This window comes from Numenius arquata, chromosome 2 (genome assembly GCF_964106895.1).
Source record: "Numenius arquata chromosome 2, bNumArq3.hap1.1, whole genome shotgun sequence".
NCBI classification, from domain to species: Eukaryota; Metazoa; Chordata; class Aves; order Charadriiformes; family Scolopacidae; genus Numenius; species Numenius arquata.
Genome location: NC_133577.1, coordinates 60,292,324 through 60,319,924, shown reverse-complemented (window position 1 = coordinate 60,319,924; position 27,601 = coordinate 60,292,324). Strand labels below are relative to the sequence as shown.

Genomic DNA, 27,601 nt, shown 5'->3' with positions numbered 1-27,601 from the left:
TCAACTAGAAAAAGGGGCTGCATATAAATCCTCTTTCAGCCAGGCTGTACTTTTTCTCCTGTTCTTTCCCTGCAGCTAACATTGGAGAACGAGTTATATTCAAAGCCAGCATTTTGGCAAGATCTTTGTGTCAAAACAATGAAAAAAGTTCACATTCCACATAATTTATTTCATAGATAAAAGTAACGGCAAAAAGGTTTTTCAGTATTTCTGTTGAGGTTGCAGTGTGTTTCTGCTATCTCTGGGAATTAGGGCTGAGTAGTTTTTAAACTGCATTTCAGCATCTTGGTGGAAATACACGTCATATTCCAGCTAAGATATGCGCATGTCCACTTCACATTTTAAAATTAATATAAAAGGAATAGATTCATAGCTTCATAGATTGGTCCAGGCCGGAAGGGACCTCCAAAGGTCATCTAGTCCAACCTCCCCGCAGTCAGCAGGGACACCCCCAACTAGACCAGGTTGCCCAGGGCCTCGTCGAGCTTCACCTTGAATATATCAAGGGAAGGGGCCTCAACCACCTCCCTGGGCAACCTCTTCCAGTGTTCCACCACCCTCATGGTAAAGAACTTTTTCCTATGAGGTCTCTATGAGGTCGCTATGAGGTCTCCCCAGAGCCTCCTCTTCTCCAGGCTGAACAACCCCAGCTCCCTCAGCCTGTCCTCATAGCAGAGGTGCTCCAGCCCCCTGATCATTTTGGTGGCCCTCGTCTGGACCCGCTCCATCAGGTCCATGTCCTTTCTATATTGAGGGCTCCAGACCTGCACACAGTACTCCAGGTGAGGTCTCACCAGAGCAGTGTAAAGTGGCAGAATCACCTCTCTGGATCTGCTGGCAACACTTCTTTTGATGCAGCCCAGGATGTGACTGGCCTTCTGGGCTGCGAGAGCACATTGCCTGCTCATGTCCAGCTTCTCGTCCATCAGCACCCCCAAGTCCCTTTCCTCAGGGCTGCTTTCTAATATCTCATCCCCCAGGCTGTATTGATAGCGAGGATTGTTCCGGCCCAGGTGCATAACTCTGCACTTGCTCTTGTTGAACCTCATGAGGTTTACTTGAGCCCACCTCTCCAGCTCCCTGGAGAGGTACCTCTGGATGACATCCCATCCCTCTGGTGTATCGACAAGACCACACAGCTTGGTGTTGTCTGCAAACTTGCTGATGGTGGACTCCATCCCTCTGTCTATATCGTTGATAAAAATGTTGAACAGTACCGGTCCCAGCATAGACCCTTGTGGGACACCACTTGTCACTGCTCTCCATCTGGACTTAAAGCCATTTAAGATAAGGTCCTACAATTTAAGGAGGATTTTAAGGTACCTGAATGCATCCAGAGGAGGAAAAAAAGCTGGTGAAAGGGCTGGAAGGAATGTCCTATGAGGAGCGGCTAAGGACTCTAGGTTTGTCTAGTTTGGAGAAAAGTAGGCTGAGAGGCGACCTCATTACTCTCTAGAGCTTCCTGGGGAGGGGAAGTGGAGAGGGAGGTGCTGATCTCTTTTCCCTGGTATCCAGTGATAGGACACGCGGGAGTGGTTCAAAGCTGCACCAAGGAAGGTTTAGACTGGACATTCGGAAGCATTTCTTTACTGAGAGGGTGGTCAAACACTGGAATAGGCTTCCTGGAGAGGTGGTCGATGTCCCAAGCCTGCCAGTGTTTAAGAGGCATTTGGATAATGCCCTTAACAACATGCTTTAACTTTTGGTCAGCCCTGAAGTGGTCAGGCACTTGGACTAGATGATCATTGTAGGTCCCTTCCAATTGACATATTCTATTTTATAAAAGAGAATACTGCACAGCTACATATAAACAAATATATTTTCTAAGATAGGTAGCCAGGTGCAGAAAAAGAAATCACAACAAAGTAATCATGTAATTAATAACTGTCCCATAACATCTATACGTATATAAGGGTTTACTTATGCTGCACAGCCAATCTTAACTCTGGTTTGTCACCTTGTCATAGCATTATTTTAAGATAGTTGCGGTAGTTCTACTTCAAACAGTACCTAACAAGGTTAAAACAAACAAACAAAGAATGTTTACATGCACCAGTCCTAGAAGAGTATGAGACCTTTCCTTCAGCTTCCTAGTCTTTTTATTTCATTTTTACTTTTCATTCATTCCCATTCTTAACTTCAATACTAACAATTCTAGTAAAGTTATAAGCAAGTCAGAGTGTCGTCTTAGAACGAAATATCAGATCTATCCATCCTGTTAATTAGCTATACGTTTATCACCTTGTGCTGTACAAAAACCTGCCCTTAGATAAAGCACTCCTTAAGGCAAACCATGCAGCTCATCTAGCCAAACAGGAAAACGTGACATGTTTATAGCACTGAAAACAGAAATGGATTAATTTATAAAAAAGTACCTTTTCTGAGGATCACCATCAACTTCAACTGTGTCCCTGCAGAAACAGGTAATAAAGTAAGCAAAATGTATTTTGAAGCCAAAAAGATGACTTAATATACCGAATGAAAAAAAGTCACAGAAAAAATTTAGTGGAAACACCACTTGATTAGATATTTTCAGCAAGAACATTAGTTTTTAGAAATTAATTACTATTTCTTATAGAGCAATACTTTTTCAGTTAGTATTTCAACTTGAACAGTAATATTTTTTTATGACAGAAGTTTCATGAAATCAGAGATCCAAACTTCAGGGACAACCAGCACTTTTACTGAACAGGTAAAAATCAACAAGTCCTACTGAAAAAGAATGGAGACTTTTTTTTTCAGAAAAAAATGTGTTTCTGGAGTTTTCAGTGATCTAGAAGATACACTTGGATCTCCAAGTTGACAATTGTATCAACATCCACAGTATGGCTACATTCTGTATATCAACAGACTATAAATGAAAGAAGTGATTAAAGAGAATTGCCTTAATAATTACAAATACATGTAAATTTCCTACATTCCCCCACCTTTTTAAACATGGATTTTCCACACTAGTTTAGAGACACTTGTAATGCACTAGATTTGCAGGCTGACTTGTGTCCCTTACTTCTAGCTGAATAACACAGCTTTGAATAGATCACTTTTAAAAAAAATATTTTTTTACGTAAATGATTATTTGGTTAACTGGCATCTGTTTGGCAGCTATAAAACAGGAGAAAACAGTCAACAGTATCATCTCAATAAAGTATGACCCACTCTAAAAGACAGTCATACTGTAGGACAGTCCTCATTTTTAGGTCACAGGTCTGTCTGGACATTTAAGTAAGTGGCTGCCCCGGTCACTGAAGAAGCAGTTCTGATTCTGCAGTTCTAGATCAAAGAGCTTAATTAGTAATCTTGTTTCACGCTTTGAGGTGATATTTTAGTGTGCACTTGTGAGACTTCAAGCAACTTAATAACAGTTTGCTGCAAAGAGAACTTGCCTTTACTAGCAGGCAAAGAAGAAAGAAGATTAAAATCCCAAAACAAAACAAAGAGATTTAGGATCGAAATTTCAGCATTAGAGACACATTGCCAGACACCTCAGGCCAGGAAATGGCATTATAGAATCCTACATATATCCCTTGCATTTAAGGATTATTTTTTCTTTTTTTTTTTTTTAATAACTCTGGAGTGTCAAAGAATGCATTAGGAAAAAAAACTGCAATAAATAAAGGAAAGAGGATTAGTTACCATCTCGCATAAATAACAGATGAATGTCTCAAATTTATGGCTGTTTATGGTTTTACTTACTGGTTATCAGAATCGCTTCCTTTGCGCTTCCTTGGAATCTCAGCTACAGAAGCATTGAAAGAAGTGGTGGTAGGAGGCTTAGTTATTGGATTCATGAGGCTGGTGACTCCAGAAGCAGCGCACGGGTTTCCATCTATTGAGCAATTATCTGTGAATAAGTAAAAAATGTTCAGTGTCCAGTATGATCTATATCTTTGTGTATCCATTCTGATTTTCGCTTGGAAAAAAGAAAATTGTCCGTGGGTGCCTTCTGTGCTTCTGACACAAAACCATAAAGGTTGCACTGCTACAACTTAAGTACAGAAAAGAGTATATTGTCTTCCCACAGTCCTGTAACAATCTCATCAACACAGTCAACACACCAATGCAATATAAAACACACCTATTCTCTTCCTCTTGAAACCTTACCAGATTATACATCTCAAATATCCTGCTGTATAATCACAAAACGTAGCATTAGCTAGCAGATCAAAATACTGTGACTTAAAACGTGTTTTTTAAGTGAAAAAAAAAAAACATTTTTTTTAAACAAGCTGGATATCCAAAACCTGAAAGTTTTCCATAACTATGTTTCTGATATAAAATCTACAATCACATATAACGTCACTCATGTAAACCGGAAGAGTCTCGAAAGCTTGACAAGTTCTACCTTGAAGTTCCCTTCACAATCCTCCTCCCAAGAAAAACTCCTTTGTTTCTGGGAGGGATAGAAGAAAAGTCACTAGCCAAAATAATCCTAGCAAACTACTGGGAAAGGAAAACTGCCTCCAGAAATCTCACTGATATTACACCTTTTTTCTACGCAAAGCTACCACAAAGAATCACCTGGATGGTGTTTAGGTAAATAGTCAGAATTAACTCCATTTCAGCAAATGTAGGCACAGCTTTAGGCTTCCTGTCCTAGTGAGGAAAGTGTCCTATGTGATATGTCTAGGAACAATGTAAGAGTTAACTCCATGAAAGGACAGATGAGGGATTGAGAGGTCATTTAAGCAAGTGAGCATCTCCTACTTTTAGCAGGAGGCAAAAACCAAGCTGGGTTCTTTCAAAATCCAGCAGGAAGAAAAACTGGAAACTTTATTGTGAGCTACTTCCTTTTTTTGCTAGCATCTGCGTTGTCTGTAAATGAGAAGTAAAAGTGTGTAAAAAGAATGATATGCAGTGTATGTTTCTTTTCTTCTTCAGTGTAAGCACACCTCACACCAGAAAAATTACCTTCTAGGTTCTCATTTTCTGTTGGAATATTACTCTGGAGAGTTAAATGAAAATAGGCTAATACTTGAAGCTTGCCTAGTCTTCCACTAATCCTCTCACTACCAAGTCAGACTACACAGTCAGCCCCTGTTTTATTTTAGAAAGCTCTTTAACTCATTATGTCACATAGGAAGTTCCAAAAAAAGAGGTGGAAACTCAAAGAATCAATAAATACTTGACAAACAGGTAACAGTCTTGGCTACTTCAAATATACAACATATTCAATTTAGCCATATTAAAAATATATTAAAAGAAATGACATCATAAATACAGGGGCACAAATGGTAGACGTTTGTAGTATTTTTGTGACTAATCATGCCGTCATAATAGTCTCATTTTATATTTCTACTATAAATTCTTGCAATTATAAAGCAAAAAAAAAAAATCCAACCCAACAATTCTAATGGAACTTTTTATTTAAAAAGAGTAGTTCACTTAGATAATAGCAGCCTATAATTACTAGATTAAGTTATTGAAGTATAATCATACTTTATGAATATTCATGAATGACTACTTACTAAACAGAAACCCACAGGTATCAAAGGACAAGAATGCCTTCAGCACAACAGATCCTGGAATAAAGCAGGACAGAACAGACCCACTGACCTAAATACTCCTTTGCACGCAGATGGCCAGCCTGCTTTCTAAGCCACTTCCCTTTAAAGAAACAAATGAAATGAATCATTTACAGCTTTTCCAATTTATCCTTCATGTTATCAAAATAACTATTTTTTCCCCACACTCAAGCAACAAATTCTGCATACTGCATTTATTTCCTCTATGTTTCTTAACAACAACCTTTTATCTTTTTCTTAGCTAAGAAAACCGAAAATGTTTAGATTACCGGCAACAATGACCTATTAAAAACTTCTACGCTGCAATTTTTAGGTGATAAATACTTTCACTGTGACAAACTACATGCCATGTTAAATGCCATCTAACTAAATGACAGTAAGATAGCTGGTTGACCTTAGACAAAAATACAAGGTTAAGAATCTGTATTGATCCCTTACACGTACAGCATGCAGCGTATATCCTTTATATATATTCTTTAAGATTCCCAAAAAACATCCAAAACAAACCCAAAAAAACCAAAAATAATGCAAAAGAAAACAAATAGAGAAATAAATTTAAAGCTTCAGAACTACCAATTATTTGGAATTGAACAGACACGACCAAGTCTTTTTAATACCTACTACTTACTGAACAAGCAGACAGAAACAGTTCATAAAGCTAAATCAGCTTTCAGAAGTCAGTAAGAGCACTTGAAAATAATCTCTTAGGGCTTTATAATAGCTATCATTACGATATACTATGTGGTTCCAAGGTGCTTACTCTCTCCCTGAAGAGTGTCTTAACCTCGTGTAGTCTGTGATGAAAGATTTCTTTACTTCTCTGGCTATACCACTTTGGGAGAACCAGATAAAGGATTTAAAAATCTTTGGGTTCACAAACAGAATGAGCTAGGATGCACCCCAATAACCAGAGTGTGCTTCTATGATAGTACGAAGTTGGATTCTTATCTTTCATTTGTGCACGTGGCTAAATGTCTTTTATTTTCAATTTCTGTGAATATTTTCATACCATTAACATCAAAAGCAAACAGTCCCAAGAACATATGAAGCAAAACTAAATGATTCCCAACTTCACAGCACTCTTGCTTCATGAAAAAGAACATCGAGAAAGATCATTCTTTATTACAAATTTATTTTCCTGGAAAACCGAAATCATTAGTCAATTTTTAAACTAATAGAAATAGTTTCATTCAACTAGAGATATTTTGGTTTACCACCCCAAAGGCTCTTAGTTACACTGGTTTGGTTTGCAAGTCAAATAAAACTCCAACTGAGAATAAAAAAATTTCAAAGTTTTGCTAATGCCCTGCCATACTGATAACCAAATTTTAGTGGAAGTGAATAGTTCCTCAGATACATATGTCTAATTATGATCTATGTTTAGCCCTCATTACTAAGCATATATGCTTATTTACATTAAAAATTAAAAAATATTTTAAAGCATATTATGCACATCAGGACGGATAAAAGTAATACTGAAAAACTCCACTGCAATCACTCTCTCTGCAAAAAAGCAAAGACAATCCAAACATTACAAACACATCATATGAAAAAGAGCTCATTCCTAGTAAGTGTATCAGAAATAAAAAACTATTATTTTAACACTAATTTTAGTATGCTTCATAATCAGACAAACAAAATTCTTAAGGAACGGTTATCAATATATATACGGTTCTCATCACATCCACATACAAGACCATACCCTACTGAACTACAACTTCTCTCATGTTTTTCTACAAGAAAAAAAATAAATTAAAATTTACAGCCCATAAGGAGGTTGGCAAGGAAGTCAACAACTGCAAATGAGCTACATGAAACTACCTTTTAGGGGTGGGATATGAAGTAAAGACATATGAAATCAATGTTTAGCAAAGGTTCTGCGTTAATTGCATGCAACGCATTAAGAAACAACGCTTGGGAGACTCTATATTTTTCCAATTACTGACAATAATATTTTTTAAACACATGCCATGTTCCTAAGCTGTTTCCCCCCCCCAACAGTTTTAAGGTTTTCAGTTCCTAAACAAACACAATCTATTAGAAAAGGCTTATGGCCAAGCTCCACCAGCTATAAAAGGTGAGATTCATCTGAAAAAATAAAGTCCGCATCTGAACTAGCCATTCTAGCCCCTCTTGGAAGGAAGAAGACATTTCTAGGGTGATTCATCTCAACCTAAAATAGCTTCCTACAGTTGGCTAGATGAAATACAACATTTCTAGGGTGATTCATCGCAATCTAAAATAGATTCCTACAGTTGGTTAGATGAAATACAGCCCAAGAGCGCCCACGTCTATTCAATAATTATACAAAGACCAAAGTAACTAGCTCAGACATGAATATCTACTCTGTTGACATCTAAAGACAAGTGAGATGCATTCCACCCAAGGTGGCTGTAGAACTATCATGGAATTCTACAGAGGGACCTGGAGAGGTTACAGAGGGATCTGGACAGGTTGGATCAATGGGCCAAGGCCAATGGGATGAGGTTTAATAAGGCCAAGTGCCGGGCCCTGCATTTCGGTTACAACAACCCCAGGCAACGCTACAGGCTTGGGGCAGAGTGGCTGGAAAGCTGCCCAGCAGAAAAGGACCTGGGGGTGTTGGTGGACAGCTGGCTTAACATGAGCCAGCAGTGCGCCCAGGTGGCCAAGAAGGCCAATGGCATCCTGGCCTGGATCAGGAACAGCGTGGCCAGCAGGAGTAGGGAAGTGATGGTGCCCCTGTACTGGGCCCTGGTGAGGCCTCACCTCGAGTGCTGTGTTCAGTTCTGGGCCCCTCACTACAGGAAGGACATTGAGCTGCTGGAGCGTGTCCAGAGGAGAGCCACCAAGCTGGCGAGGGGTCTGGAGAACAAGTCACACAACGAGAGGCTGAGGGAACTGGGCATGTCTAGTTTGGAGAAGAGGAGGCTGAGGGGAGACCTCATTGCCCTCTACAACTCCCTGAAAGGAGGGTGTAGAGAGGTGGGTGTTGGCCTCTTCTCCCAAGGGAATAATGACAGGACCAGAGGAAATGGTCTGAAGTTGGGGCAACGGAGGCTTAGATTAGATATTAGGAAGAATGACTTTACTGAGAGGGTGGTCAGGCACTGGAACAGCCTGCCCAGGGAGGTGGTGGAGTCGCCATCCCTGGGGATATCTAAGAAACGTGTAGACGTGGCATCTCAGGGCATGCTCTAGCGCCTGAGATTGCTGGGTTGTGTCTGTTTGTGGGGTTTTTTTGGTGTGTGTTTTTTGTTTTGGGTTGGGTTTTTTTTTGTGGTTGGACTCGATGATCTCAAAGGTCCCTTCCAACCATGAAGATTCTATGATTTTGTGATTCTGTGTCACATGAAAAAAGTTTAAGTCCAAGACAGCCTTTCAAAACTACTGCCTTAATTGTGCACTACCATCTCATGACCCACTCGCCCCCCTGTGAAAAAGGTTAGCTTTTCTGGCTAGTTTTACTCCTCGTAGGCTTTCCTAAAATATTACTTAGTACTAAAACATTATTTTGACTTTTTAGAATCATCAAAATGAAAATCATACAAGATAGACATAAGCACTCCAAAAATCAGCAGAAAATGCAAGTCATGTAGGTATTAATAAATTAATAAAAAAAGCTGTCAGGCAGCCCTCATTTAGCCAGTTTAAAAAAGAACACCTAAATCCATCTACCGGAATATGAAAGTAAAATACGCTTGAAATAAAATGTCAGTGAATAAGTACATTTATAAAACTTACAGGTGGCACTCTTCATACTCTGCGAATAAATGTACACATCAGACTTGGAGAAATGTTGCAGTTCTGCAGCTGCTTAAGTTAACAAATGTGGTAACACTGGCACAACCTTTCTAAGAATAAGAAGGCACTTTCAATCCAGGTTCCTATTTTGAAACACTTTCTGGCAGAGGGAAAGGAGAAGAAGAAAGAAGCTGCTTTGAATTGAAATTTCTGAGACCACAAATGCCACAGACTATTCAAATGTGTATTTTCCAAATGGATGTTCCTGGCATGCACAAAAACCTTTAGCTATAAATTCAAGCTTTGACAAGTTTAAAGAAGTAAAAATTACGTTAGAAGTGACTGTAGTTAAAGTGGCAAATAAGGGTTCTTCAGTCTAACCAGATGAGTTTATTAAAATTGAAATCTACTCACAGAAGCTATTAAGCTACGTCTACAGCAGGAAAAACAACGGCATAACAGCAACAGGTCAGCAGGGAGAAGCCCCTGTTTCTAATTTGTAAGTACTTCAGGGAGCTTACACTAAATCACATTTAGTCTGGTTCACTGGGCCAAAAATCCTTACAATGCACGCGTTTTAAAACTTTCTGAGAACAAACCACCGGTTCAGTCCCTTATGTTTAGAGTTGGAGTACGTTTGGTCCGTGCCTAGAGTAGAACTAACCTTTGCTATATGATAAAATCCTAGTTTAGTTTCTTCTGAAAGGAAGCCAGTTCACTCATACCAAAACTGCTCTGCAAACCAAACCAACGAGCAGTGAGTGGGGATGATGGGATTCGATTCAAACCGACGCTATCGCTCTGAACCAAAACACAGATGTGCCCACAGCCTCCGAGTACTTACTTGATTTCAGGGTCTCAGTCTGAAGTCCTTAGGAGCGCAGACATACAAAGAAGCAGAGATACATACACACTCACAAATCTAGGCACACAAGCAACCTAAATTTCTAAACTGAGGTACTACTCAAGATGTCAAGTTGGATTCTTAAGGTTTGTTACAACTGACAAGCTAGTTTTTGGTTTTGTTTTTTTTTTTAAGATACAAGATGTCTCATTATCTAAGCGATTACAGATATATGTATCTATACATGCAGCACACACAGGATAGCTATTCAGTCAAATAATTTCAAATAACTGTGTCACGTAAATTGCTTTATTTTACTATGGAGTTATTTTTCTAAAATTATTTTAATGAATTCTTACTGCAGATTTTCATTAGAGAATGAGAAAACTATACCTATATTCTACATACATACAGTACTGTCTGAGGAAAAAAGTTACAGGTGCTGTGATATGCATCACTTTAAAAGTCTTGCAGATCTGAACACCTATAAAACAAAGAACCATATTTTCTAAACAGGAGTGGGAGTTGCTTTCAATATTCTTTTCATTTATTTATTTTAGAGCTTTAAATTAGGCCATGAAAAGCATCTTCAGACTAGTTACAGCAAGTCTAGCATCCAGATCCTAGCCCACAGAATACTCTCATTGAAAGCTGGGGCAACAATTTTCTTTGGGGGTAAGTTGTTAAAACAGTAGAAATGTATTGTCTAAACTGTTTTTCTCCCCCAAATTTTATAAGCCTGTGTAAAGCAGGAGCAAGAAACAGAGAATTCAGTAATGAAACCATCTTACGAACAATACCATACAGAGAATATATTATAGGTTAACTTACGACCAATCCAATCCAATACTTTTGGATTTGTTTCTAATATCACAAAATGACAAAAGAAAAAATTATAAAATCCCGAATTGCAGAAATTTAGATCAAACATTAACATTGGCAACTGATTACTCTCCATATCTATTTTTACTTATTTTCACCACTCAGAAGAAAGTAGTCAAGAATCACAACTTGCCAATTAAATAACACATTTACTTAATAGATTTAAAACACCAAATATTTGGCCAAACCTCTTAGTCTATTAAAAAGTATGACTGTAACTAGCTAATGAAAAGACACTACACAAGCCCTTGAAAGGCTACCCTGATTTCCCTGTCACTTCCAGGCTCAAACCAGGTCGCTGATAGAAATCAAAAGTGTCTCGTATAAAGTAGTTCATTACTGAAAAAAACAAACCTCTCCAAGCATACGCCGCTAAAGGAATGGAGGGTAGCCGTTTTCTTGTAAGTTTTTGGTTCATAATACTGTAAAACGCTGATTCCTGTCAAATCAGCTGGGGAACTTCCATGGTTTTAGCTGCCTTGGGAGTCCAAACAGGGAATTTTCAACAGAGTATTCACAACGATTCACTTCCTACAATCACCCACCAAATTATTTCTTCTTACAATGTCTTTGATTCTTAGTTGGTATGAACTGTCCGGTTTAGAGTTTGTTTTTCAGAATGTGCAAGTATACCAACAATAATGTGTACACTCGAGTGAAAAAAAACTTGCGTAATAACTAACCTTAGTGTGGACCTATTCCACAAAAATTAAGATACATTTATGCTTTAAAAAAATGATTACTAGAAAGACTGTTGCTTCAAAATCTGTTAGAAGAATAGGTATAAACAAAGGTAACAAAGGAAACCAGAGAGCAGGGGTTCTTCCACATTAAAACAGGAATGGTTCATGCCTATGGTTCATTGCCTTACCAAATCTATTTGTAAATGCAAAATGTCTGCATATTTGGGGTTTTCTAAAATTTGATTATTTCCCTTCCTTACAGTATGTATATTATATAGAAGCAATAAATCCTTGTTTTAAACAATTCAACAAGCTGCAAAAAAATCTATAAAACCCCCACCAAAAATCCACTTTCTTTTCAAGCGCTAGATTACTTGCTACAAAATTATACCAGTATTTAAACGACCAAGCAGCAGAGACAGAAAAAGGCCAATTATTCGAGACAACCAAGATTGCCACAAACATTAACTCACAGTTATGTGTGAGTTTAGAAAGCAACAACTACTAAAACCCAAAAGTATTGATGTGTTAACCAAACAGAACTTGCAATAATGACTTAGGAGAGATTTGCTCCCTTCTGGTTTCCAAAGCCCCCTGCAAAACACTCCCTCCCCTGAGAGGGGAAGGAACGCACTGGTTCCAAAGCTGGAGAAGCATGCACAGCTGCTGGCGGTCTACAACCACCCTTGGTTTAGTACCAGAAAGTTACGATTAAGAACAAGGAAGGTGCACCAAACGTCGGTCACCGTACAAGCGTGGGCACGCGCGTACACACGCAGAAGCCAAAATCATAGAATCATAGAATGGTCAGAGTTGGAAGGGACCTTAAAGATCATGGAGTTCCAACCCCCCTGCCATGGGCAGGGACACCTCCACTAGAGCAGGTTGCTCAAAGCCCCATCCAGCCTGGCCTTAAACGCTTCCAGGGATGGGGCATCCACAACTTCCCTGGGCAACCTGTTCCAGTGCCTCACCACCCTCACAGGAAAGAATTTCCTCCTAATATCTAATCTAAATCTCCCCTCTTCCAATTTAAAACCATTACCCCTTGTCCTGTCACTACACTTCCTGACAAAGAGTCCCTCTCCGGCTCTCCTGTAGGCTCCCTTCAGATATTGGAAGGCTGCTATGAGGTCTCCCCGGAGCCTTCTCTTCTCCAGGCTCAACAACCCCAGCTCTCTCCGCCTGTCTTCATAGGGGAGGTGCTCCATCGCTATACCTAAAATTATGTTTACCCATTAAAAAAAAAAAAAAAAAAAAAATCATACTAGCCTGCTAGGAACACGTAAAATGACTTAAGCGTACACCAGGAACAGTATACTATATACTAAGTTAAACAAGCATTTTTAGTCCGCATCACACCCGCGCGCTGACACACCTGCAGTAGTAACAAACAGATGCCCGGGCGCGCGTTACTCTTGGGGTTCCCTCTGTATAAACGCACAACGTTAAGGTCGGTTGCGCCCACGCCTAGTGTACCTTAACTAAACTCCCCTGGGAGAAATTATGAGTTAGCTGCCTCCGGGACACGCTTCGGGCCAGCCTGAGGGAAGGCAAGTGTGAACTCATAAAAATAAACACACCCGGCACCACAGAGGGATACCGGGAACGCGCCCGGAGCGCAGTGCCCTCACGGAAAGGCTATCCCCCCCCCCCTCCGCCTCCGCTTCTCCCCCCCCCCCCCCCCCGCCACAGGCGGCCCGGAGACACTCAGCCCTGCCCCGTGTCCCGGGGGGCACCAGCCTGACGACGGGCACGCAGGGCTCGCTCCTGTCACGGCACGGAGGGAGGGAGGCAGACACACACACACACAGAGACACACTCACACACACAGAGACACACTCACACACACACCCCTACCCACGATCGCCCCATCCACACAGCACAACCCCCCCACCAGCCGCTACGGCGGGGAGGGGGGCACCCACCCAGCCGTTCAAACAGCCGCCCCCCAACAAAACACACACACACACACCCGCCCCCCACCTTCAGCGGCCCGCCACTGCTCCTCCTCGGCTCCCTCGGCGCCTCCCGCTCCTGCCTCGGCCATGGCGGGCGGCTGCTGCCCCCGCTCCACAGCGCCCCCGGCACCGGCGGCATGCAGGAGGTGAACTAAGGTGAGGACAAACCCGTCCTGCCGGCCGGGGGTGGGGTGGGGGGGAAGGGGAAGGGATTACAGGCGCCCCGACAGCCTTCTCCCGCCCTCCTCCTCCTCCCCCCCACCTCCTCTCACTGGTACCGCCTCAGCAGCGCCGCCATCCCTGCCGCCCCGGCCGGCGGGAGGCTTCTCGCGAGATCTGGGGCTGTTGGGGAGCGGGGAGGCGGTGGGTGCCCGGCGGCTGCGGGCGGAGAGGGCGGCGGGGCGGTCGCCACCACTTCAGGCCGGCGGCCCTTCCCTCGTCCCCAAAGAGGCGGAGGGCTGGAAACGAATGGTGGGTGAGAGCTGGTGCCGTCCGCCCGGCCCCCGTCTATAGCTCTTCAGACTCTCGAGGGCAGTCGGGCAGGCCGCCGTGCACCGGCCGCCTCGAACACCCATGGTGGCAGCGTCCCCTGCTCCCCTCTGGCATATATTGACCTGGACAGGCTGGAGAGGTGGGCCCAGTTGAACCTCATGAGGTTCAACAAGAGCAAGTGCAGGATTCTGCACCTGGGAGGAAACAATCCTCAGTATAAATACAGCCTGGGGGATGGGGTATTAGAAAGCACCCCTGAGGAAAGGGACTTGGGGGTGCTGATGGACGAGAAGCTGGACATGAGCAGGCAGTGTGCACTTGCAGCCCAGAAGGCCAATGACATCCTGGGCTGCATCAAGAGATGTGTTGCCAGCAGATCCAGAGAGGTGATTCTGCCACTTTGCTCTGCTCTGGTGAGACCTCACCTGGAGTGCTGTGTGCAGGTCTGGAGCCCTCAATATAGAAAGGACATGGACCTGATGGAGCGGGTCCAGAGGAGGGCCACCAAAATGATCAGGGGGCTGGAGCACCTCTCCTATGAGGACAGGCTGAGGGAGCTGGGGTTGTTCAGCTTGGAGAAAAGGAGGCTCTGGGGAGACCTCATAGCGGCCTTCCAGTACCTGAGGGGGGCCTACAGGAAGGCTGGGGAGGGTCTGTTTACAAAGGCCTGCAGTGACAGGACGAGGGGCAATGGCTTTAAGTTGGAGAAGGGGAGATTTAGATTGGATATTAGGAAAAAGTTCTTTACCATGAGGGTGGTGGAACACTGGAAGAGGTTGCCCAGGGAGGTGGTTGAGGCCCCTTCCCTTGATATATTCAAGGTGAAGCTCGACGAGGCCCTGGGCAACCTGGTCTAGTTGGGGGTGTCCCTGCTGACTGCGGGGAGGTCGGACTAGATGACCTTTGGAGGTCCCTTCCGGCCTGGACCAATCTATGAATCTATATTGGAGAGCCGGGGTAGGCGTGGGCCACTTCTGATCCTTACAGTATTGGGGGGGGAGGGGGAATCCCCAAATCGCTTTGCTTTGGCCTGTGTACCTGTTACCTTTTCAGGGTGCTGTATAGAGGACACCCTGTCTGAGGAAAAATCAGGATCTTGGGATAATAGGCACCAATCTTAGGCACCAATACAGGTTAGGTGTGGACCTGCTGGAGTCAAGTTCTGAAGAGAAAGATCTGGGGGTCCTGGTAGACAGCAAAATGACAATGAGCAAGCAATGTGCTCTTGTGGCCAGGAAGGCCAACGGAATCCTGGGCTGCATAGGGAAGAGTGTGGTCAGTAGGTGGAGGGAAGTCATTCTCCCCCTCTACTCTGCACTGGTGAGGCCACAACCGGAATACTGCATCCAGTTCTGGGCTCCCCAGTTCAAGAGGGATAGGGAACTACTGGAAAGAGTCCAGCGAAGGGCAACGAGGATGATTCAAGGATTGGAGCATCTCCCTTATGAAGAAAGGCTGAGAGAGCTGGGGCTCTTTAGCCTGGAGAAGAGAAGGCTGAGGGGAGACCTTATCAATGCTTATAAGTATCTGAAGGGTGGGTTGAAGGAGGATGGAGCCAGACTCTTTTCAGTGGTTGCCAGTGAGAGGACGAGGGGCAATGGGCACAAGCTGGAACATAGGAGGTTCCACTCAAATATGAGGAGAAACTTCTTTCCGGTGAGGGTGACAAGAGCCCTGGAACAGGCTGCCCAGGGAGGGTGTGGAGTCCCCTTCTTTGGAGATCTTCAAGACCCGCCTGGATGCAGTCCTGAGTAACATGCTCTGACATGCTCTGGGCAATCCTGCTTCGGCAGGGGAGTTGGACTAGATGATCTTTACGGTCCCTTCCAACTCTAAAAATTCAGTGAAATTCAGTGAAAATTCAGTGAAATAATTTTGGGTGGGAGAGACCTCTGTGAGTCATCTGGACCAGTGTGTGGTCAGAGCAGGGTGGAGAATAGTAACACATATCGGTAAAAAGTAGCATAAAAATAGAGTTAACTTTTACGAGTATATTAAATTGTGTTAGTAGACCTGGATTATGCTAGATGCTGAGGTTGTAGCTTAAGTGGTTGAGTCACCATCCCTGGAGAAGACATGTAGATGTGGCACTTGGGGACATGGTTTAGTGGTAGACTTGGCAGTGTTAGGTTTATGGTTGTGTTTGATGATCTTAAACGTCTTTTCCAACCTAAATGATTCTATGTTTTTCTACTAATACCAGGAGTACGCTTGTGAAGTGAATCTACCCGTCGGCCTCACCATGCTTTGGTTCACATCCTGGAGCAGTCTTGGTGCGTGCAAAGTGTGTTGCTTTTGCGTGAAGACCTCAAGATGCACTCGTAAGAGCTTAATGTGCTCCAGCTGTTAACAGGCATTCACCCTACTAGAGCTAGTCTGAAATGAAACCTCTAAAATGTGTACAGTATGGGCATCGGGACCTCAGCAACACCTCTTCCGCTTGACAGAACTCTGCTCTTGCTGTCCTGCTCCGCGTGTTAATGTTGGTGTAGCCTGTGCTTGCTCAGTCCCAGTTATAGGTGTGGCTTACCGGTGCCATCTTCATGGCTGTGCTTGTGCCGATGAGCTCAGGTATGAGGGAACCTGCATGTACAGCGCAGCTGGTGGTGCTGCTTACCAGTAAGGCTGGGTCCAGGTGATCACCTGTGTGAAGGAACCTACTTCTGCAGCTGAACTGTTCAGTGGGCTTTCAGAGCTTCTGCCTCTTACTAGTAATGGGTGGTCCTTTGGAACTAACAAAAGTAGGTGTAATACTTTGCAAAGTATTTTACATTCTTTTGTCACCTGTTCTAGTGGTTAATATCTAATTTGTTAAAATGTGTATCTATGAGCTGCAGACAAGTGATTGCTTTTTTGAATCTGGAGGCATAACAGCACCACTCATAAGATAAAAAGAAAAACATCCTTTGCTAAAAGTGAAAAAGGAAGTGTGACTAAATACACAAAGAAGATCCACTTGGTTTTAGTAATAGCAAAAATATTATTTACGCAAGTATTTTCATCATTGACTACATTATGCTGAGGGGAAGTAAATACGTGTGAATGCCCGTTATCTGTCTGGGTCAAAGGAAGTTGCGAGCATGCAAAGGGTTAAGACAAACCTATGGATTATAAGATTGCTCTTGCAGAAATAAATTGCTTGAAAGACAGTTTTCTGAAAGGCTGTTTTCTTCAAGAGGATAGTTAAATGCAACCAAACCATGAGGCTGGAGCTGTAGAAACAGTGGAGAGAGACCCTCGTGGCAATGTTTGTAAGCACCACACCACTGGTGGTAAGACTACAGGTGATTATGGCTACTTAGAAAATTACAAGAGACTCTTTGCTGTTGACTCTCTTAAAAGAAATCCTTTTTTTCGCCTTCAAAATTAAGGAAATTCTGAAGTCCTACTAAAGATTCTTACTATAGCTTGATATACCTGAACAAAAACATCATATGTGTAAAAAAGCTGTTTCTATGTCTGTTTTCTCTGTGTAGGAAAGTTAATATTTTATCTTTGGAAAGTTAATAGCTTGAAACAGAAGTCTCATTAAATCTTTCCTTCTCCACTTCAATCATCCCAGTGGACACCCAAACGTTAAGGAGATTTCAGGAGAGCGAGTCAGCCACATTGACTGAAAATCTTTCAGAGACTCGGTAGCCAAAGAAAATTGAAGACAGCTGTTGTTATAAAGCTCAATGAGCTAAAGATTTAAATAGTTCCAGAAAACTGTTTTAACAAACTTAATAGCTTAACAGCTATTAAACACAAACTCTCTTCATATGGGAACATTGAATGAGGACATTCAAAATGCAATAGTTGCTTTTTTTTTTTTAAAACTGAGTCACTCAAAACAGAGCTAATGTGCCTTATTCACATTTATTTAATATTTTTTAGTGCGATGGTAGAAGTACTTGTAATTGAATGGAGAAATTTTTGGCACTTTATGATATGCCTAGGTCAGAAAATCAGATCAATCTCTTAGCAATATTTCTGTCTGTCACGTTTTCTTCTGTGTATTTCTCAATGTCACATCTGGCAATTAGGGAGTTCTTATAAACATAATGCCCTGCCAATTCATTCACACGGATTTTAAACATCATTTATTATACTTGTTTCTTATTCAAAGGTGATGATGTGTCTCTTCACTGAACGTTTAATACATTTCATGTGTGACAGAACTGGTGTTTACAGCATATAGTTAGCCTTGAGTTTTGGCAGAGTAGGATCCCAGTTTATGTAAGGCACTGATTTTGAATAGGCCACACTTGATATTTTTGCCCCGTTTTTAGGTGAGCGCTTTCTCTTGAGTAGCTTTTAGCTATAAAATAGAGAACAGAATGCTTTATGTAAGCAACGGGTAGCCTCTTTTTTTCCAAACAACTTATACAACAACTTGCTAAAGGGGTAAAAATAACAATCAAACCTCAGAGCAGTTAAATATTAGTGTGAGACTGAGCGGTTAAAGAAAGTCGTCTGTATTATTACTCGTTTTTCTTTTCTGTAAATGTTTAATGACATCCAAAGCATAGAGTGTCTTAGCTGTTACGCAGGACATGAAGAGCAGCCAGTCAGCATTTCTCTGAGATACAATCTGAACAGGATGCAAATTTTTTTGTGTATTTGCAGGGACCAACCTAGCTCTGTGCACACCACGCTTAAGAGACCTAATTCGGAAGCTGAGAGTGACTGGACAAAAGCCCTTTCCTCTTCTGAGGGAACACCGAGCCGTCAACTATGTTATTAGAGTGACTTGTATTGCTTCACGTAAAAACAGACTTAGGTGACTTCTTAGGGCAAGCAGCTAACTTTTTTTTTCTACTGAAACTTAATAGCAGTAAACTGAAGTTACTCAGCGTACCTGTAAATACAAACGCAGATTTTTCACAAGACTTCTCTTCCAGAACACAAGTGTTTATGGTTTGTCCTCAGACCATGGTATTGCATAGCTCAAGATAACGTAAAGAACAATATCTGTGTTCTGAATCAAGTGCATTTTTATAGAGTACATACTAACAGCTAGTTAGAAGAATTAATACCATTTAAAAAAAACATGTGTTTTACCCTGTGATTTGGGCTTAAGGGATTACTTTTAAGGGCATCACAAGCAATTTGTTGACTTTGCTATAAATTCTGTCTATGCATTAGTAAAATCTGCTATCATTTTAAACCAAAAATTCTTCCCCAAATCTGAATTTCACTGAATTTTTAGAGTTGGAAGGGACCATAAAGATCATCTAGTCCAACTCCCCTGCTGAAGGAGAGCCTTTTTCTTCATTAATTATATAAATGGTGTAATTATACTGTAATCAGCCTATAACAAAAAAAAAGCCCTTTAAATGTATTTTCACTCAGTAATTCGTACAGAAGCCCTTCAAATACGGGGGGAAAAAAGAAAAAAAAAAACAGCCCAAAAGAATTCAGGCTTGGATAGCAACGGGCTGTGCTATGCTGGCACAGTACGCCACGTAAAGTTGGATGTTAGACTGGATTGTGATAGTGATATAGCCCAGCCTTAAAGATCTATGAATCACTGACAAATTCCTTGCGTGATGAAACAAATTTAACTTGAGAAGAGCTTTCAACTCCTACTTGCTCTCTCTCTAATGTAAGCATTGGAACAAATAGGATGATCAATTTACTTTGTGGTTTTCTAAAAAAATTCAAACAAGTCTAAAGATTTAGCATTTTCTAAAGCGTCTTCACTTGCTTATAAATCTCTTACCTAAAAGTCACTCAATTTGATGGTGCCACTTTTGATTTAAAAACAAAATAAGCTTCAGTTTTTAGTAGTTTCATTCATGGCATTTTCATTCATTTTCTGAATGCCTAACAAGAGCCTAATGTCTAATGTCTCTGAAAACCAGTATTGCTGTTACAAATCTCTCCACGAGGATAAATAAAGCTGCTCAAGGGGCTTGTTGAAATGAATTGAAATGTGCCCGTGGTGCTCAAGTGGCAGCCCTCAAGCTGAGTCCTATCTCTCTAGGATCAGTGAGATCCCACCCAGTGCCTTTTCTGCTTTGGCCAGAAGAGAATAAAACCAGCTGTAAGGGCAGCGTATCTCCAAGAAGACAACATCTTTTCATATCTCCAAGAAGACACAGCCAGTCTTTGAACTGCCAAAGCTGCGGTTGTCTGTCTGCGTCCGTGCAAAGGTCCCAACAATACATTACATCACCGTCTGGAAGTCTTCTCCTCGACTGAAGCAGCCTTGTCACCCACAGTACAGATTCTTGGGCTTTCCAAGTGTCAACAGTCTCAACAGGTGGTATAGGAACAATGCAAAGATGGGGAAATGTAAAACCACCTTAAACCCGTGCCACCAAGTTGAGGCAGAATTAACTGAAAAGAGAAACCCTTGCACAGAGCGGGGCCCTAAGTACGTCTAATGTTACTCAGCAGAACTGTGCTGACTGAAAGCATCACGTTAATTGTTTGCTGCCTATGAACTTCACAAATCAAGAAGTCATAACAATGTCTGCTTCCCAGAATATGCAAAATCCATACTGGGGCCCAATTATGTACTATGCTATTTCAGAAAAAGGCATTTAAATGTACCGTTTGCAAGGTTTCCTCGAGTCACTAGTATAATTTTGTTTATAAAAAAATAGGTAATATTTTCTTCTTGCAAGTTTGTCACCACTGTATTTGAAGCCAAAGGGCATCGTCTTCACGTACTGCTTTTTAACAAATTGAGTTGTACGGACAGTAAAATGTTTTTGTCTCGTTTGTAAAGAACATAAAAGCGTGACATCAGTGACCAGCTTGCTTTTGAGAACATACTTGTTCACTGCTTGCTTTGGGCTTTAGATAAGGATCTTTTGCTGATGTCAGTGGGAGCTGGATGAGACCTCAAAGGCAGCCTGCTGGACTGAGAATCTTGAGATACGTGTCTGGTTCACCAGGGATTCATGCTGTCACGATCAAAAAGTCACTGAAGTTCTTATCTGATCATTCGTTATTAAATAGATATATTGAAGTCAGAAGTAGACTTTGCAGGGAAATTAAGTGTCCAGGACTAGCAGAGCTATTGCAATTTTTGAGTAAATCCTAACACTGAAGAGATGTATGTTCAAAATCAGTGCTTCCGTTTCGAGTCCCAAAGTTTTTTGGATGGCCTCATGTGCGTGGACATGGCCCAAGCTCCACCTGCTTCCCACTGGAGCTCCATTACCTTCCTATTCCAGCCCGTAGGTCCACACAGAGGGATAGATTCTGCCTACGTCACTGGAAGGAGACAAGGTGTTACATAGACCCGGTGTGTACGTAAGGCTTCCTATCTGTAGCTGTCATCTCTCTTTCAAAATGCGGAGCAGGGGCTGTGGTTACGCTTTTACGCAACAGCTTCGAGGTCACAGCACGCACTTTGCTGGTGAGCTTGCCCTTTCGACATCATTTAGTTTAGTGGGCAAGAAATGTAGAGGGGCAAAGGCAAAGATTTGGGCTTTGGAGGGGGGAAGGACTGGCAGCGATACCCAAAAGGGAAGGGCTGTTTTACCAATGGGAGGTGGACTACCCAGGGACAGCACATATAGAGAGCATGTATTCCTAGAGAAGGGAGAAGCAGCAGCAGATGGTGGCTCACTAGAAACAGATGCCAGCAGCTCGTACGGAAACAAGATGTGGCATCAAGGGTCAGTTCAAATCAGAAACAAACTGTTCCTAGTAGATCTGTGACTTCATCGGGAAACGAGAAACCTGGGTTCATTTCCCTCCTCAGCATGAGGAAGTTCAAGCCTACGTGCCCCATTTCCCAAGAGAACAGTAACCTCTATGATACCAAATAACCTGGAAGGAGACGGTGGGAGCGATGGGAGGTGGCAAGATGAACTCTCTCTGTGTGTGTAAAGATTCATTTCGCTTCACACCAACCGTAGAAGTGTTCCTGTGTGATGAAGTGTACAAATCCCGGTGCCATTACTATTGACAGAGAGTAAGTTCGTTGTATTTTATATAAATTAACTTGCCCTTCAGCTGTCCCAATAGTTAATCTACCCAGTATCTTTCAGACAGCAACTCCTTTTAGGCAGAATGGCATTCTGTGCAGCAGAGCCTAGCGCTGCTGAAGCCAGCACGGCCGACAGGCTACGGTTTGTTGGCACCCATATTTAAAAACTAGAATGGTCAGAGTTGGAAGGGACCTCAAAGATCATCAAGCTCCAGCCCGTGACACCTCCCACCAGACCAGGTTGCTCAAAGCCCCATCCAGCCTGGCCTTGAACACTTCCCTGGGCCACCTGTTCCAGTGCCTCACCACCCTCACCGCAAAGAATTTCCTCCTAATATCTAATCTAAATCTCCCCTCTTCCAATTTAAAACCATTACCCCTTGTCCTGTCACTACACTTCCTGATAAAGAGTCCCTCCCCATCTCTCCTACAGTCCCTCTTTAGGTACTAGAAGGTCCTGTTTAGGTACTGGAAGGCTCCCTGGAGCCTTCTCTTCTCCAGGCTGAACAACCCCAGCTCTCTCAGCCTGTCTTCATAGGGGAGGTGCTCCATCCCTCTGATCATCTTCGTGGCCCTCCGCTGGACCCCTTCCAACAGGTCAAACCTGCTTTCGTCTTTTAAATTCAGCTACGGGATAGGCATTTTAGAACCTCTGTGATATTTAAAATTGACATGCACAAATAAAATTACCTTAAAGCAGTACATTAAGCGCTTCCTGAACGGCAAATATATCCTTCTCTAGTCCAGACCTGGGAACCACTATTGTCATCACTCCCAACAGCAGGACAGATGGACTGTTTTGAATCCTCCTCCCTTCTCTTTCCATAGGAAGATTGTCAGAAAAGGCCTCTTACTGTCCAAAACATCATTGCTTTGCTTATACAAGGCACACTTTGTACAAGAATAAAGAAATGAAAAATGCACAACAAATACAGAGCTGGGCAAGGAAGAACCTCATGAGGTTCAACAGGGAAAAGTGTAGGGTCCTGCAGCTGGGGAAGAAGAATGTCAGGCACCAATACAGGTTAGGTGTGGACCTGCTGGAGTCAAGTTCCGAAGAGAAAGATCTGGGGGTCCTGGTAGACAGCAAAATGACAATGAGCAAGCAGTGTGCTCTTGTGGCCAGGAAGGCCAATGGAATCCTGGGCTGCGTAGGGAAGAGTGTGGCCAGTAGGTCGAGGGAAGTCATTCTCCCCCTCTGCTCTGCACTGGTGAGGCCACAACTGGAATACTGCATCCAGTTCTGGGGTCCCCAATTCAAGAGGGATAGGGAACTACTGGAGAGAGTCCAGCGAAGGGCAACAAGGATGATTCAAGGATTGGAGCATCTCCCTGATGAGGAAAGGCTCAAAGAGCTGGGGCTCTTTAGCCTGGAGAAGAGAAGGCTGAGGGGAGACCTTATCTATGTTTACAAGTACCTAAAGGGTGGGTTGAAGGATGATGGAGCCGGACTCTTTTCAGTGGTTCCCAGCGATAGGATGAGGGGCAACGGGCACAAGCTGGAACATGGGAAGTTCCATTCAAATATGAGGAGAAACTTCTTTCCGGTGAGGGTGCCAGAGCCCTGGAACAGGCTGCCCAGGGAGGTGGTGGAGTCCCCTTCTCTGGAGATCTTCAAGACCCACCTGGATGCAGTCCTGAGTGATGTGCTCTGGGCAATCCTGCTTTAGCAGGGGAGTTGGACTAGATGATCTCTATGGTCCCTTCCAACTCTAAAAATTCAGTGAAATTCAGTGAAATATTTGCAGTACGTTTCATAAACACTAAACAATATAATATTTAAAACTGGTTGATTCAAAACCAAAAGCATTTCTGCACACGCTGAAGGCATAGCCTTTATATTTGCCATTAGCGTGCTGTATTTTTGAGGAATACTGAATTTGGTAACACAAGGAGATAAAGAACTAAGCCTGCATTTCCTTATATGTAGCTCTAAGATATAATATACGGGTACCGGAAGAAAAGTGTAATTCATAAAACTGTGTTAAAATTGTATCGTTTAGTGAAAGCAGCTATTCTGAAGTGGAGGGAGGGCCGTTACTCACAGCAGGGCTCCAGAGAAGGCCAGTCACTACCAGCTAGCTCCAGTCACTACCAGCTAGCTCCAGTCACTACCAGCTAGCTCCTCTTTGCTTTCAGCTGCTCAGCTCTGTAATAATTTTTTTTTATGTGACTATTTCACAAACTTCATCTGCTGCCACTGCTCTAAACTCAGCAAGGAACAGTAGGACAAAATTGGATCTATAGTGAATCAAAGGACATAACTGCCTGTGGAAGCCTTTCTCGAATAAATTATGGCTATGGGGAAGAAGATAAGTCTATTTGGGAAGAGCAATAACCGTTTTGGAAGTAGCTTCACGTGACCGCAGTTGGTGCAGGTCGAGCAATTTTTGCTCTCTCTGCTCTCCGGTAGAACGTAGTGACACTGGAGTTTTCACCGTCGGTGGAATTGGAGATGAGTAGCCACAAAACAGCGTTTCAATTCCTTAGGTATCTCCCATTCTGGAAGATAAACAAATAATAAATTTAAGCTCTACAGAGAGACCTAGATAGATTGGATCATTGGGCCAACATCAATGGTATGAGTTTCAACAAGGGCAAGTGCCAGGTTCTGCACTTGGGCCACAACAACCCCGTGCACCGCTACAGGCTTGGGGAAGTGTGGCTGGAGCTGCCTGGAAGAAAGAGACCTGGGGGTTCTAATTGACAAGCGGCTGAACATGAGCCTGCAGTGTGCCCAGGTGGCCAAGAAAGCCAACGGCATCCTGGCTTGTATTAGAAATAGCGTGACCAGCAGGAGTAGGGAGGTGATTGTGCCCCTGTACTCAGCACTGGTGAGGCCACACCTGGAGTATTGTGTCCAGTTTTGGGCACCTCAATCCAAGAGAGATATCGAGGTGCTGGAGGGAGTGCAGAGGAGGGCAACGAAGCTGGTGAAGGGCCTGGAGAATAAATTGTACGAAGAACGATTGAGGGAGCTGGGACTGTTTAGTATGAGGAAGAGGAGGCTGAGGGGAGACCTCATCACTCTCTACAGCTACTTGAAAGGACACTGTAGAGAGGTTGGTGCTGGTCTCTTCGCACAGGTAATTAATGACAGAACGAGAGGGAATGGCTTCAAGCTCCAACAGGGTAGGTTTAGACTGAACATTAGGAAAGAATTTTTCACAGAAAGAGTGGTCGGGCATTGGAACAGGCTGCCCAGGGAGGGGGTTGAGTCACCATCCCTGGATGTGTTTAAGAGCCGTTTAGATGTGGTGTTGGGGGATATGGTGTAGGGGAGAACTTTGTAGTGTAGGGTAGATGGTTGGACTCGATGATCCCAAGGGTCTCTTCCAACCTGGATGATTCTATGATTCTAAATCTAGTACACTGGCGTGGAGAAAAAAATAAAACCAGCAACTTTACAAAAAGAACGCTACTTTTATTTTCAAATGCTGTAAAAAGCCTCATATAAATTTTTATAATGCTTCTATGTAACTTTCCCAACCACAACTAATGAAACAGTCTAGGAAAAATATAGCAGTTGCCATTTGGACTCCAAGAACGAGCTGCTGTAATATATCAACATTAAAAGGACACGGTACAGTATGTTTCAATGCTTGTAATCGCTCGTGTTATCGAAAAAGTGAGAGCACTTCCTAAGCATTAGAGTATAAACGGGCTAAACTGCAGTATTCCCTACCCGCTGTTGCAGAGGAACAGAGCTGACACGACACCCTTTGTACTGCTTCCGCCCATTCATCTTCGTAGCGCCGAGAGCTTTCAGCAAGCCCCTTTGCGCTTAGGTGACTTCGCCCACGTCGGATGCTTTCATTCCGTACCGTATCCAACGGCTCAGGTGTTTAACAACTGACCTATAAAAATAACACTTCTATAACTCTCCAGCAAGGCAAATTTAACAGTGCAAATGCAGTATCGACAATATTTGATTTCCGAATGCTGGCAATTTTTTTTTTTTAACCTCCTTTTGCAACATGAAACAACCTCTGCTATGTCCCGTGCCTAAGGCCACTCACTCAACGGTGACTGGAAATGGAACAAAGTGCAAAAGCTCAGCTGCGTTTCCCGATCCAAGCTTCGTTCCCCAGTTTCAGGGTATTCGGATCCAGAATTCGGATTCAGGCTCACCGCTTCCGTCGATGCGCTCAAGTTTTCCTGCTGGAATAGGTTAACTTCCCAGCAAACCTCTGATACCAATTTGCATACGCAATTCCACATTTGAACAAAAGTTAACAAAACATACTTCCAGAAAATAAATTTTCACACGGTTGCAATCATCAAGCCATTTCAGGATCTTTGGTACTCCAAGAATAAGAAAAATAAATGGCACAGTGACAAACATCGCCAAAGGGAAAAAAAAAAACCAACCATCCAAAGCAGTAAGACAGAGAGAACAAAACCAAAGGTATGTTACGCTTCCATTTTTTGAAAGCCAGTGTAGACCAACCTTCTGTTCTCTAATCCGTTAGCGTCAAAAATATCTTATCATCCTAAAAGCAACAGTTAATATTTTGTTTAACTCGTCTTACTGATTAAAATAGTGCTATTTTTTTTTTAAAAAATAATAAATCAACTACCGCAATACAGGAGTTTACGCTAAACAGGCTGCGCGCTGTTTCCCTATGGTTGTAACTCCTATGTGAGCACTGATACGATTAATCAGCTGCAATTTTAAATGAGTATATTATTCTTTAGTGTTACAAATACAAGGATTGAGCTTTTTCCTAAGTTTGTAAACCAGTGAGTATGTACAGACGTAGCTGTTTAATAGATAGCTTTAAATTAAGTGTGTATTTATCTCCTCTCCTCCAAGCCCCGCAGGGAAAAGAAATCACCAGTATTAGGGAGCATTTCCAGCTCCCCTGAAACTTATCTTGTCTTTGCAAGTTCAAGCAGAGGCTTCCTTTTGTATTAGGCAAATAGGGGAACTGTGGTCTTTTGAAATGTGCTGGTCGCAGGAATTCCATTTCTGGTGCACATAGCGCCCCATGAATAAGGTTGGAAATTAAAATGAATAAAAAATTCTCTTTTGAATAGCAGTGTCCTTTGAGGCCAGGTTTGCATCTCAGATACTTTCTGCCCAAGCTTTTCTGTCTTGGTAGAATGGATCGAACGCCTTAGAAAAGGTATTTCCTTTCCTGAGAAGCCTCAGAAGCTGCTAGGGCACTGGCAGAACAAAGTCTGAAAGGGTAAAGGTGGATTTAAATCAGTTATTGTTTTATGGACAGTCTTTGCATGGATCGAGGCTGAGCTTCATTCACCGCACAGACAAGGCTAAGAACACCACTGGAGAATTTCTGAGGGATCTTGCCCCAACAGCAGTAATTAGTGTAAGGTCTGGGAAGAAAAACCGGGAGATGAATGAGCTGTTTCCACAGCATTTAGGCAACGCTCCAGCATTTAGGCAGAAGTTTAGCTTAGCCATGTTCTGATTAACACTGTGTAAACTGAACAGGCCCTGAAGCACCGGCTACTCTTCTGTGATAAACTGAAAACTAAAATTTCTTGTAGAAATGTAGTATAAATAACAGATGCTTGAAGGGAGACAAAATATTGGAAGA

General features: G+C 42.7%; 1 protein-coding gene and 1 long non-coding RNA gene across 2 annotated transcripts in view; one reads left to right on the top strand and one right to left on the bottom strand.

Moving 5' to 3' along the window:
• Nucleotides 1-13,923, bottom strand: part of BMAL2 (basic helix-loop-helix ARNT like 2) — a 40,784-nt gene extending 26,861 nt beyond the window's left edge. The window contains exons 1-3 of the mRNA XM_074144522.1: nt 13,641-13,923; nt 3,694-3,841; nt 2,376-2,411 (exon numbers count right to left, since the gene is read on the bottom strand). Of these exons, the coding sequence (XP_074000623.1) occupies nt 2,376-2,411; nt 3,694-3,841; nt 13,641-13,704 (248 nt within the window). The 5' untranslated portion in view covers nt 13,705-13,923. The remainder of the gene's footprint in view (nt 1-2,375; nt 2,412-3,693; nt 3,842-13,640) is intronic.
• Nucleotides 13,924-13,953: 30 nt separating this feature from the next.
• On the top strand, nt 13,954-20,796 carry LOC141462423 (uncharacterized). The gene is made up of 3 exons (XR_012463200.1): nt 13,954-14,086; nt 16,311-16,380; nt 18,716-20,796. It is a non-coding gene; the product is annotated as an uncharacterized lncRNA (long non-coding RNA).
• The last annotated feature ends 6,805 nt before the right edge of the window (nt 20,797-27,601 follow it).